Source organism: Oreochromis niloticus, unplaced genomic scaffold (genome assembly GCF_001858045.2).
Source record: "Oreochromis niloticus isolate F11D_XX unplaced genomic scaffold, O_niloticus_UMD_NMBU tig00002032_pilon, whole genome shotgun sequence".
Lineage (NCBI taxonomy): Eukaryota > Metazoa > Chordata > Actinopteri > Cichliformes > Cichlidae > Oreochromis > Oreochromis niloticus.
In genome coordinates, this window is record NW_020327538.1 from 36610 (window position 1) to 50359 (window position 13750).

The 13750-nt window shown below is 37.9% G+C and overlaps 2 protein-coding genes across 3 annotated transcripts; one reads left to right on the top strand and one right to left on the bottom strand.

The window, feature by feature from the left end:
* Positions 1–1947: 1947 nt before the first annotated feature.
* LOC109200960 (uncharacterized) lies at positions 1948–5320 on the top strand. Its single transcript, XM_019356542.2, has 6 exons — positions 1948–2417; positions 2680–2808; positions 3015–3208; positions 3705–3852; positions 3948–4152; positions 4232–5320. The coding sequence occupies exons 1-6, from the start codon at positions 2208–2210 to the stop codon at positions 4534–4536; spliced, it is 1191 nt and encodes a 396-aa protein (XP_019212087.1). The 5' UTR covers positions 1948–2207; the 3' UTR covers positions 4537–5320.
* Positions 3433–7418, bottom strand: LOC100710209 (uncharacterized). Of its 2 annotated transcripts, none has more exons than XM_013268132.3 (6): positions 6984–7418; positions 6412–6674; positions 6026–6216; positions 5799–5892; positions 5434–5617; positions 3433–4803 (listed from the first exon to the last, which is right to left on the bottom strand). In XM_013268132.3, the coding sequence occupies exons 1-6, from the start codon at positions 7179–7181 to the stop codon at positions 4660–4662; spliced, it is 1074 nt and encodes a 357-aa protein (XP_013123586.1). In that variant the 5' UTR covers positions 7182–7418; the 3' UTR covers positions 3433–4659. The 2 variants fall into 2 exon arrangements, with proteins under 2 accessions (XP_013123586.1, XP_003460529.3); XM_003460481.5 differs by having other exon boundaries at positions 5424–5617; positions 6984–7417.
* Between the last annotated feature and the right edge of the window lie 6332 nt (positions 7419–13750).

The window sequence follows — 13750 nt, forward strand, 5'->3', positions numbered from 1 at the left end:
GAGCAAGTAGCAAGAAGTTGTTCAGACATGAAGAGAAAACTGCAAAACTTTCAGTGGCACACTGAAAGCCAAGTGCATAGCAACCATAACAACGCATGTATTTTGTGAAAAATCACAAAAATGAAACTCAAAACTTAAAGAGGGATAAGATTAAAACGGTAACAGATATGAAAAAGCTGAATCATTCATGAATAGCCCAATAATTTGTGAACATTTTAAAATTTGAATGGTTGTTCTAGGCGAAAGTATGAGAAAGTAGTTAAGTTTCAAAATCAAGCAAGTTTTAGCAGAATTTTGGAAGTTTTCCATTCATTTCAATGGGACAAAAAAAAGCATAAAAAGCTTAATATTTTAAAAAGTATAACAGTTAAAAATACCAAAAGTCATAGCGCACATTAGCAGAAATAGCAGAATAGTTTAAAATTTGAACGGTGAAAATCGGCTGAAAATTGTGGAAGTAGAAAAGTGCCAAAAAAAGTGCAAAAAGTTGCAACTAGAATAATAATAAAGTAGAATAATAAAGAATAAAGAGAAACAGGAACTCAATAGTGTGGATGCATAAAGCATCCACACAATAAAGAGAAACAGGAAAACAATAGTGTGGAAGCCCTTTAGGGCATCCACACAACTAGAAAAATTTGCATTTCCTGCGAAAATGCTGTGTGGATGCCCTAACGTTGAAGCTGTCTGCTGAAAAGCTGAAAAAGCTGAAAAGTTGCATGGTGGTGAAAAAAACACATGTCACCCTGAGCAGGATTCGAACCTGGCCCTCCTGGTCTCGAGGCAGCTACTCATCTCACTGAGCTAAACTCATTCTCTCAAGAAGAGGAGGAGAGACCGACAATTCTGCTAAAATGAGCAGAAGCTGCTGAGAATTGTGCTGAGAAGAGGTGAAAAGGCTGAAAATTTTGCAGAAAAGAGGTAAATCAACAGAATTTCTGCAGAAAAGAGGTAAAGAAGCAATAAGTTGCGCTGAAAAGAGATGAATCAGCAGAATTTCTGCTCAAAGGTGGCTATTCATTTCCCTGAGCCAAAGTCACTCTTACAAAGAAGAGGTGGAGAGACGGACAATTCTGCTGAAATGAGCAGAAGCTGATAAGAGGTGAAAAGGCTGAAAATTTTGCAGAAAAGAGGTGAATCAGCAGAATTTCTGCAGAAAAGAGGCAAAGAAGCAGAAACTTGCACTGAAAAGAGATGAATCAGCAGAGTTTCTGCTCAAAAGAGTTGTCTTTTTTCTGAATACAGCCAAAAAAGCTGGAATTTGTGCTGAAAAGGGGTGAAAAAAATGAAAATTTTGCTAAAAAGGGGTGAAGAAGCTGAAGAAGCTAAAGTATACCAAATCAAAGTATTTGTGCCAAAACATAGTGTTTCTGCCATATTGTGGTACTACTACATTACAACATGAATACGGATTAAAGATGAAAGAAACTGGCAACAAATTCCTCCACTACAAACCAGTCTGATACCACTTCTTTGCAGTGTTCACGTTTACTAAGGCACTACCCAAAAGGCGCCACAAGAGGGCACTCCAACACAAGAGATGAGGTGAATGAGCAGAATTTCTGCTGAAAAGAGGCAGAATGTTCTGTATGTAGAAAAAGAAACACTGTTGAACCATGTGTGAAATAAATAAAGAAATGAAATGAAAGAACAACCTGGTTCTGCTCATTTTCACCAATCAGAGGTACTGCAAAAAGCTGTATGGTGGTGAAAACAAAATGTTGCCCTGAGCAGGATTCGAACCTGGCCCTAGCAGGCTCAAAGCAGCTACTCATCTCACTGCCCCAAACACATTCTCACAGAGAAGAGGTGGACAGACTGACAATTCTGCTGAAATGAGCAGAAGCTGCTGAGAATTGTGCTGATAAGAGCTGAAAAGGCTTAAAATTTTGCAGAAAAGAGGTGAATCAGAAGAATTTCGGCAGAAAAGAGGCACAAGGTTCGGTATTTGAAGTTTCGTTTCAGAAAGTATAATTTAAAAAAGAAAATGAGACACTTATTTAATTCTCAACTTAAAAAGCTAAAATGAAAAACGTAAAACAATTGTTTTTTTCATTTTGTCCTTTCGCACATCAGAAACGAAAAACCCAAGAAAAAAGAACGAGAAAGGGCCCTTTATTTATTTTGTCTGAACCGGAAGTTTTAGTAGGTCAACAACCTGTACAAGTGATGCGCAAACTTATGGCAAACACTGTAGTGTGGACATCATGACGTTGGAAAAATACTCAGACGTGATCATGGAGATGGCAAAACAAGGCCTGTCATCGGAAATTATATCAGAGCGTCTGTCATATGAACACGGGGAAGTGAGAGGATTTTCTGCGAGAAATGTTAGAAAGTTTTGTGCTGAGCAAATCACTAGCTGTCGACTCTCGGACACACGGTTGGAGCTTGAGGTGACACAAGCTATAAATGAGGTAAGGTACTTTCTTCCTTCACCTTATGACTGTGTATGGTTGTCTTAACTGGGTTGTAAGGGGGTTAGTCTAGACTGTGTGCGCGCGCCCGCGCGTTTTAGCGTCTTGCGGGTGGTGGGTAACGTTAGTTATTTTAAAGATGTCTCTCACTGGTATTTGTACAGTTAATTAGCACAATACTTTAGCTTTACACATTTGCTTTCAGAATAAGCTACTTTACATTTGTTGTTCTAGTAGTAGCATGATCTTTTATTTTAAACAGGTGGGCCCAACATATGGCCGCAAAATGATGAAGGGCTATCTGTCCACAAAAGGGGTACATGCTGCAGAGGGACGAATTGGGTCAATTTTAAGAGAGGTGCATCAACCTTATCATGAAGCAAGACGCCAGGTAGCCTATGTTATTTAATCTTCCACTAGAACTGTATTCCAATGTTCTTTGTCATATTTGTGATATACATCATGTAATGGTAGGGCCTAATTCTGTTTAACAGATGTACGCCCTGCTTTAACAGTTACTTGACTCTTCCTCAAACGTATGATCAAATCTGCCTTTATCCAGTCAGCTGTCATTTATTTTTGTGATTTTTTTGTAAGGGAGCTCGGAATCTTAATCCCACACCGTACCATGCTGAATGCATGGGGCACAAGGTTCACCTGGACCAAAACGAGAAACTTGTAATGTTTGGAGTCACCCATGTTTTAGCTGTAGATGGATTCAGTAAAAAGATTGTGAGTCATTCCACAATGCCAATCAAAAACAACTTGAGCATCTATGAATATGTTTTCAGGTAATACAACCTCTCAAACCATTTATTTCATCTTAAGTGTTTTGATGGACATGTTAGTCATATTGGACATGAGCTGCACCCAAATTTACAATATTTGAATTTAAATTAGACATGCAACAGATGGGTCTGGTTATGTTCCTGAATATAATATATTAAGAACTTACCAAACATTTTGATCAACATTTTCTATTAATGTAAAAATAAATAAAATGGAATTGCACATGAATCATTTAACTACTTTATTGCAATTAATCAGTGTTCATTTATGAATGGAACAAGGTTCTTGGATTTCCACATATCTTTCAATTGTTCTGACATACATCTAAAGTCTGAGCATGACAGTGACATTGCAAAGAAACTTAAGAAATATATGTTGTCCTACTACAACTAAAATATTACCCAAAAAAAACATGAATGAATACATTCAAAATAATAACACCTTTGCTGGTCTTAAAGCAAAATAGTTAATAAATGTTCTTTATTTTTCCTGTACCAGACCTGCAGTGATCACCTATGGTATGTGGGACCAGGTGCGAGTAGACCATGGAAAGGAATTTTATTTAACACTGTTCATGCAAGAGATGCTGTCACATCATCGCTTCAATCAGGAGAGACTGCCTTATTTACAGACCTCATCCACAAGAGTAAGATTTAAGTACCATTAACATCAGCTGAAATTCTTATACTATTACGTGTACTACTACGTACATTTAAGACATGTTTCTTTTAACTCTTTTAGAACCACACAGTTGAAAGGATTTGGCCTGAAATCAACAACCGTGTCAACTACCCACTAAAAACTGCCCTACTCCAGCTGATGGACCAGGAGGAGATAGATATGGAGGATAACCTTGTGCGATACTGTGTGTCCAATCTAACCTGTCAGCTGTGTAACATTGGTCTTGCAAGTGTGGTAGAATCATGGAATGCTCATAGAATCCCAGGTAAAAAAAAAAAAAAAAAAAGTCAGATTGCTTACAACCCTGATAATGAACATTTAAACACCTCCTCTATTTTTTACAGGAAAAGGCATACCAAATCACTTTGCAGAACATGGGTGTAAAAGAAGAATTTCTCCAGAGCTCTTGCCAAATGCACTTGAAGCAGCAGACCTTTACAGGCAGCACTTGGGATCTGCACTCAAAGAATATTCGACTTTTGGAGTTGATCCCTTCACAACCGAACAGGACAAACTTAGAACAGAGAGTCATTTTGCAGAAAAATATCCTGATATTTCACATTTGTTTTTTAGAGCCGTAAATGGTGACTTTATGCCATACAAAGAAGCTCTGCTCTGTCTCATAAACATAACTCAGAGAAATGTATGAACCACTGCATCTGTAAACTGTACAGAACAGACAAAAAAAAAAATCAACTGACTGTAAACATTTGTGTGTACACACTACATTACTCCTCTGCAAAAAAAGATTTCAATACAGAAAATGCAGCTGTTAGACCAGTAATTTGTAGAACTCCGTTGTTACTCTCCCTGCATTTTGCACAGTGCTGTGATGTCTCTTGCCACTGTTCCACACATGTCTTGCAGCCAATAATGCTTCTGCAGCACAGTGAGAACACTGGATCCTCAATGATGTCTGCAAAAGTAAATCAGATAAGTGAGACTGTTATCCATTTATGTTGAATTTAGTTCAAACTATAGGTTCAAAGTCAGTCTTGACATAAATTTACAGACAGCATGCAGAATATTTTTGGTTATTCTGTAATTACTCTTGTTCACGCTGTTCTGAGAAAGTCCCTGTCTATATTTTTGTCTATAATTGATGAGGGGCAAAATCAGTACATTTTCTCAATTAGCAAGCAAGAAAAATGAAAAAGTTACAGGTACTTGATTCAATATATGCAACTACAGTCCCATTTTAAATGTGAACTTTTTAGTTTTACATTACTGTGAACAGTGTACCGTCACCCATACTGACATTGTAATCAATTTGAAAAGCTATACTTTCATAGTCAAGATTGCAAGGAGAACCCAAATTAAATGTGCATGTAAACTTTTGAATGTTATGTTACAGTAGACCTGCATCTTGATTGTCTGTGCCTAAGTATTTAAATGGACACTGCTGAATAAAGAGCCTATGTTTGGTAAAAAAATGTTTGTCCAAAGTAATGATTGAATGTGGTTTGACATTGTTTTAATTGTAATTAAAATGTTAGTGTAGATGTAATGTATTTACTAAGCAACATTTGAACATACTCATACAAACCACGCAGCTAAATCCCTCCTTGAGTGTCTGCAGCTTGGGGGTTGTGACTTTCTGGGCAACTGCAAGATCAGTGAGCTCTTTGATTGCTGCTGTGACAGCTGGCAGACTTTGAGATGCCAACACCAACTCTTCTATTTTGTCACTCACTTCTCCCAAACTGGCACTGTCATCATCTTTACGGCTGCTACAAATAAAAATGGATAATCAGATGTCAAAGCTACTTACTGGCTTAAAGAAACATCACATCACTTACTGATAGATGATGATTTATGTAGTGATGTCTTACTGCTATTATAGGATTTAAATCAAATTAATTCTTCTATATTGATGTTCATCCTATAGTATATACATATTTATTCACATACCTCAGTTTCTTCCTCTTTGTTCCCTGGAGGCAATTAAAGTCTTGTTCAGGCACAGCAAGAATTTTTCGTGCATTTTGTCTCCAGTACTGTGACCCTACAGATGAAAAACAAAACCAAAGAAACCTGTTTAGAAGCCAATACCATATTACCCAATAAATATTACAAAGAGTCTGGTAAGACATGTCTCTCCATAAGATATGGGCTTTAGCTGTAATATTATGGCTCACCTGTTGTGCCCTCCGACTCCAGAATTGCATTGCCCTGTGCATCTGTCAAAATTATTGGGTTGTAATTACCAATGGCATCTTGCACTTTTCCTACTATCCCTTGAAGCGTAGCCTCAGACTCCAGGAATCGTACAACCACCATTCTATTGGGAATCAACCTCCCACCAACTACATCTGCAAAGTACACTGATCTGTAAAACAAAACATAATAATTTTACATATCTTGTAAAAGACAGCAGGCCACAAATCCATTCAGTGATTGCTATAGGCAAATTGTACTAAAACAGCTTTGCTATTCTTAACAATTCAACTATCCATGCACCTTATGTTTCTTTTTATTTTGCCTGTTCTGTAATTTAATATTCAAGAACACAGACTCATCCTACCTCTGAAATGTTTTGGAGGACATAGGGGAACTTGAAGTAGCCTGCTGTGAACGTGAAGGTGCAGACGCTGCCACAGCTGGTGCTCGCATAAATGCAAAACGCTGCCCGCTGGAACCTGCTGTTGGAATTGACTCCATGTCTTCTCCGTGGACTTCATAGTGACCTCTGGGTGTAAGGTCTAATGCGCTGAAAACACCAGAGACCGCACCGGGGAACATAGCCACGTTTGAATCATCCGTGATGTACAGAGTATGCGCGGATACCTGTTTAAGAAAAGTTTCCGTAAATCACGTTGCTCTGCTAACGTGTTACTCCTGTGCACACGGTTAATAGGCTCTAAAGGCTTACTTATTAGCTAGTAGCCGGTAAAAGTCAATGAATAACTATTTACACATTAGCACATGTGCACAATTCACATATTAGCACAATGAAGACGGCTAGACATAGTATTAGTAAAAGTAGGCCTACATGAAATCACCAAATGTTAACGTTAGCCGTTCCGCAGTAAGGAAGAACAATAACGTTCATAAAAAAACTGCTGAAAGCAAAGTTTGCGAAGTTTACATATCTACCTGAAAGATGCGACCCAGTTTTTCTGCAGTCATGTCTTCGTCCCGGAGTGTCACTCTCTTAGTTTTCCTAAAAACAACGTAATGGTCCATCCTCTGTTTATTCCAGTGTAACTTTAAGGCCGTCGATCTCTTGTGTGGGGGACGGTGTGCGCGCGCCATAAAAAAACGCGCAGAAGAAGTACTTCCCGTTTCAGACATTGAAAATGCGTCTATTTTTTTGTTTTTGCGCTAGTATACTTTCATTATTTGAATCACGAAGAAATCCAAAAAAGCACGTCTAATTTTAAGTGTATGACGGCTATTTGTTACCACCGAATGAAAAAACAAGTTATTTTCGCCCATTTTATTCTTTATCAAAAATTAAAAAAATGAAAATTCTTTTAAATATCGTTTTTTCGTTTTGGTTTCTGAAACAAAACTTCAAATACCGAAAAGTACACGGACCGTTCTGTATGTAGAAAAAGAAACACTGTTGAACCATGTGTGAAATAAATAAAGAAATGAAATGAAAGAACAACCTCGTTCTGCTCAAATTCACCAATCAGAGGTACTGCCTCAGTCTGCTTCATCAGGCTGTGTACTTGTTTCTGCCATGGAGCGTTAACAAGAATCTGAGGTCCATATTAGAAAAGCTGCTAAAATCATAAAACTTTGCAGAATTGTAATAAATTAGCAATATAAATTACAAGTCTGTGATAGTGTATAAATTTGTAGTGAAAAAAAAAAACGTGGACCAAGGTGGGATTGAACCCACGACCTTTGAGCTGCAGAGCCGTGTCATTACTGATTGCGCCACCTGGAAAGGGGGCGGCGGTCTGAAAGACAGATACTTGGGCAGTCAGAAAATAGATCGCGGTGAGAGGCGAAAAACGCCGTTTTTTGGAGTTACAAAACGTCGTGTAACTCAAAAACTAGGAGGGCTAGCAGCATAATTCTTGTACTGGGTGAATCAGCGGACTTTGGTGTACTTTCACTGCGATTTTCATAGCTCTTTGTGCCTCCATCACAGAGATATGACGAGAGAAGAAACGGCTTCATTTTCGGCTTTTGAAAACTGAGAGGAGGACAGATTTCCACCCCTCAAACAAACGTAATTCATTGCTCAACGGTAAGATAATTGTAAAAACGGCTTCCACTGTGAGTGTCAGCAGTGTCTGAAGATATATTGGCACAAGCCTCATGTCCTAACTTTGCTTTGTTAAAGAGATATGACGATTTGAAAATGCCTCTCATTAGAGAAATCCAGCGCTGATTTTGAACACACTCTCCATTGAAAGTCAATGGAGCGTTTTCAGATCTTGTGTTAGTCTGAGGCGATTTGATAAAAATCTGTAACTTCCACAACAGTGATAGTGACGTTTTCTGAAAGCCAGCAAAAATACCTACGTTTTGATGTATAATTTGTGGGGGTTGAGTGGAAATTGAGCGAGTAGCAAGAAGTTGTTTAGACATGAAGAGAAAATTCAGAACGGACCAGCACTCACTCTGACTTAATTGCATAGCAACCATAGCAACGCATGTATTTTGTGAAAAATCACAATTTTGCAACTGAAAACTTAAAGAGATATAAGATTAAAACGGTAGAAGATCTGAAAAAGCTGAATCAGACAGGAATAGCCCAATAATCTGAGAACATTTTAAAGTTTGAATGGAGTTTCTAGGTGAAAGTATGAGGAGGTAGTTAAGTTTCAAAAACAAGCAAGTTTTAGCAGAATTGTGGAAGTTTCCCATTCATTTCAATGGGACAAATTAAAGGAAAAAAGTGTAATATTTTAAAAAGTATAATAGTAATAAACACCAAAAGTCATTGCCGGCATTAGCAGAAAGAGCAGAACAGTTTAGAGTTTGAACGGAGAAAATCGGCTGAAAACTGAGGGAGTAGATAAGTGCCAAAAAGTGTACGGAAGCAACTAGAATAATATAGTGGAACTAGAAAAATTTGCATTTCCTGCGAAAATGCTGTGTGGATGCCTTAACGCTGAAGCTGTCTGCTGAAAAGCTGAAAAAGATGAAAAGTTGCAAAAAGTTGTATGGTGGTGAAAAAAACATGTCGCCCTGAGCAGAATTCGAACCTGGCCCTTCTGGTTTCAAGGCAGCTACTCATCTTACTGAGCTAAACTCATTCTCTCAAAAAACAGGATGAGAGACCGACAATTCTGCGAAAATGAGCAGAAGCTGCTGAGAATTGTGCTGAGAAGAGGTGAAAAGGCTGAAAATTTTGAAGAAAACAGGTAAATCAGCAGAATTTCTGCAGAAAAGAGGTAAAGAAGCAATAAGTTGCGCTGAAAAGAGATGAATCAGCAGAGTTTCTGCTCAAAGGTGGCTATTCATTTCCCTGAGCCAAAGTCACTCTTACAAAGAAGAGGTGGAGAGACGGACAATTCTGCTGAAATGAGCAGAAGCTGATAAGAGGTGAAAAGGCTGAAAATTTTGCAGAAAAGAGGTGAATCAGCAGAATTTCTGCAGAAAAGAGGCAAAGAAGCAGAAACTTGCGCTGAAAAGAGATGAATCAGCAGAGTTTCTGCTCAAAAGAGTTGTCTTTTTTCTGAATACAGCCAAAAAAGCTGGAATTTGTGCTGAAAAGGGGTGAAAAAAATGAAAATTTTGCTGAAAAGGGGTGAAGAAGCTGAAGAAGCTAAAGTATACTAAATCAAAGTATTTGTGCCAAAACATAGTGTTTCTGCCATATTGTGGTACTACTACATTACAACATGAATACGGATTAAAGATGAAAGAAACTGACAACAAATTCCTCCACTACAAACCAGTCTGATACCACTTCTTTGCAGTGTTCAGTAAGGCACTACCCAAAAGGCGCCACAAGAGGGCACTCCAACACAAGAGATGAGGTGAATGAGCAGAATTTCTGCTGAAAAGAGGCAGAAGGTTCTGTATGTAGAAAAAGAAACACTGTTGAACCATGTGTGAAATAAATAAAGAAATGAAATGAAAGAACAACCTGGTTCTGCTCAAATTCACCAATCAGAGGTACTGCCTCTGTCTGCTTCATCAGGCTGTGTACTTGTTTCTGCCATGGAGCGTTAACAAGAATCTGAGGTCCATATTAGAAAAGCTGCTAAAATCATAAAACTTTGCAGAATTGTAATAGATTAGCAATATAAATTACAGGTCTGTGATAGTGTATAAATTTGTAGTGAAAAAAAAAACGTGGACCAAGGTGGGATTGAACCCACGACCTTTGAGCTGCAGAGCCGTGTCATTACTGATTGCGCCACCTGGAAAGGGGGCGGCGGTCTGAAAGACAGATACTTGGGCAGTCAGAAAATAGATCGCGGTGAGAGGCGAAAAACGCCGTTTTTTGGAGTTACAAAACGTCGTGTAACTCAAAAACTAGGAGGGCTAGCAGCATAATTCTTGGACTGGGTGAATCAGCGGACTTTGGTGTACTTTGACTGTGATTTTCATAGCTCGTTCTACCTCCGTCGCGGAGATATGACGAGAGAAGAAACGGCTTCATTTCCAGAGTTTGAAGACTGAGAGAAGGACAGATTTCCACCCCTCAAACAAACGTAATTCATTGCTCAACGATAAGATAATTGTAAAAACTGCTTGCACTGTGAGTGTCAGCAGTGTCTGAAGATATATTGGCACAAGCCTCATGTCCTAACTTTGCTTTGTTAAAGAGATATGGCAATTTGAAAATGCCTCCCGTTACAGAATTTCAGCTCTGAATTTGAAAACCTCCCCATAGACTTTGAATGGGGACTTGTCAGACCTTGTGTCACTCCGAGGCAAATTGTGAAAAAACGGTAAACCTCACAATAAAGATAGTGACATTGTCTGAAAGCCAGCAAAAATACCTACGTTTTGATGTATAATTTGTGGGGATTGAGTGGAAATTGAGTGAGTAGCAAGAAGTTGTTTAGACATGAAGAGAAAATTCAGAACGGACCAGCACTCACTCTGACTTAATTGCATAGCAACCATAGCAACGCATGTATTTTCTGAAAAATCACAATTTTGCAACTGAAAACTTAAAGAGAGATAAGATTAAAACGGTAGAAGATCTGAAAAAGCTGAATCAGACAGGAATAGCCCAATAATCTGAGAACATTTTAAAGTTTGAATGGAGTTTCTAGGTGAAAGTATGACAAAGTAGTTAAGTTTCAAAAACAAGCAAGTTTTAGCAGAATTGTGGAAGTTTTCCATTCATTTCAATGGGACAAATTAAAGGAAAAAAGTGTAATATTTTAAAAAGTATAACAGTAATAAACACCAAAAGTCATTGCCGGAAAGAGCAGAAAGAGCAGAACAGTATAGAGTTTGAACTGAGAAAATCGGCAGAAAACTGTGGAAGTAGTTAAGTGCCAAAAAGTGTACGGAAGCAACTAGAAGAATAATAATAATAAAGAATAAAGAGAAACAGGAACTCAATAGTGTGGAAGCCCTTTAGGGCATCCACACAATAAAGAATAAAGAGAAACAGGAACTCAATAGTGTGGAAGCCCTTTAGGGCATCCACACAACTAGAAAAATTTGCATTTCCTGCGAAAATGCAGTGTGGATGCTGGAATGCTGAAGCTGTCAGCTGAAACTAGCTGAAAAAGCTGAAAAGTTGCAGAAATTGTAAAAACTTTGCGGAAGCAAAGGAACGTTGCTAAAATGTAGTAACTTAGCAGAACTGCAATATCTTAGAGGAAACATAATACTTGGCAGAAATACAATAGCATAGCAGAACTTAGCAGAAATATTGTAACTTACCAGAAACACGATAACTTCCCAAAAATACAAGAATTTCGGAGAAATAGTATAAGATAACAGAAAGAATATATTTAGCCAAACATTCTTAAACATTACAGAAATACTACTCTATAGCTGAAATGATATATTTAGAAAGAAAAATATAATATAGTAGAAATACTATGATTTAGCAGAAATCCTACAATATAGCTCAATAACAATGATTTAGAACAGATACTATGATTGAGCAGAATAGTAATAACTTAAGTGAAAATATTGGAAAGGTAAAATGACAAGCTGAATAAAAAGGAACATGGTTAAGTTTGCTCAAAACTAATTTTTGTTCACCTGTGAAAAATAAAATAAAAATACATTTAGAAATACAAATAAGAACAGCCAACAGATACACACAAAATTAAATATGGATACACAAATCAACAAATACACACAAAATCAAATATGGATACACAATGTACACAGAGAGACACACACACAGGGTCTATGCCAGTCAACCAGTCTGAATATATTATATTTTTATCCAACAATGAGATGCTGCCCTAAAAAGGGCTTTGTGTGTGTCTTTCTCTCTCTCTCTCTCACACACACACACACACACACACACACACACACACACACACTCAGGCTCACACACACATGCGCGCACACACACACACATAGCATCAGCAAGTGAACAAGGGCTGTTAACAGCATGTTTCTAGGTCAGTCAAACAGCTGTGAGATTCTCAATTTGAATCCACCAATCAGAGGGGCTGTGTGCTTTTTCCTGCCAAAACTGGTGCACCAAGTGCAGGCTTTTACAGCACAGAGAGAGACAGGATTTTTGCAGTCTATTTCTCATAGTGAGGACTCCCCTCAAACAAACAGCCATAAATTCCTAACCGTAGGGGCTACAACGGTCATTCTTAGACCGTTGTGTTCAGAAGACATGGGAGAATCTTGAAATGTTGACCATTTAAAATAAAAATATGAAATATCATAGATATAGGACATAGATGATTGGTTGTCTTAGAAGCCATGATTGCCCCAATATGCAAATTTGAATGTGCAAGGCCTAAGATATGATTGGCTGGCTGGGAAGCCATGAAGGCAACAATATGCAAATTTGAATGTGCAAGCCCTCGGATATGATTGGTTGTCTTAGAAGCCATATAAAAAGCAGTAAAACTGTACTATGATTTGGTAGAAAAACTATAATTAATCAAAAATACTATATTTGGCAGAAATACTATGTTGTAGCAGAAACACTATATTTAGCACAAATCTGATGAAATAGAAGAAATAGTATGATTTCGCAGAAATGCTGTATTTAGCACAAATACTGGAAAGCAGCAGAAATGCTATGACTTAGCACAATAGTAATAATCTAAATAGAAAAATTGGAAAAGCAAAATGGACAGCTGAAAAAATCCTGAACATGCTAAGGGTCCCTCAAATGTAATTGTTAAATGAAAAAAAAAACAGCAAAAAAAAGTATAACAGTCATACAACCACAAATATGTACACATATGGTAACACACATGCACAGACAGACACACAGGATCAAATTCAGTCAACCAGTCTAACTATATTGAATTTAAATCAAACACACACACACACACACACACACACACACACACACACACACACAAGATCCAATTCAGTCAACCAGTCTAAATATATTGAATTTGAATCTTACAATGAGATCATCCCATAAAGAGGCTTTCTCTCTCTCTCTCTCTCTCCCTCTCTCTGTCACACACACACACACACACACACACACACACACACACAGGATCCAATTCAGTCAACCAGTCTAAATATATTGAATTTGAATCTTACAATGAGATCATCCCATAAAAAGGCTTTCTCTCTCTCTCTCTCTCTCTCTCCCTCTCTCTCTCTGTCACACACACACACACACACACACACACACACACACAAACACACAAGATCCAATTCAGTCAACCAGTCTAAATATATGAATTTAAATCTTACAATGAGATCATCCCATAAAAAGCCTTTCTCTCTCTCTCTCTCTCCCTCTCTCTCTCTGTCACACACACACC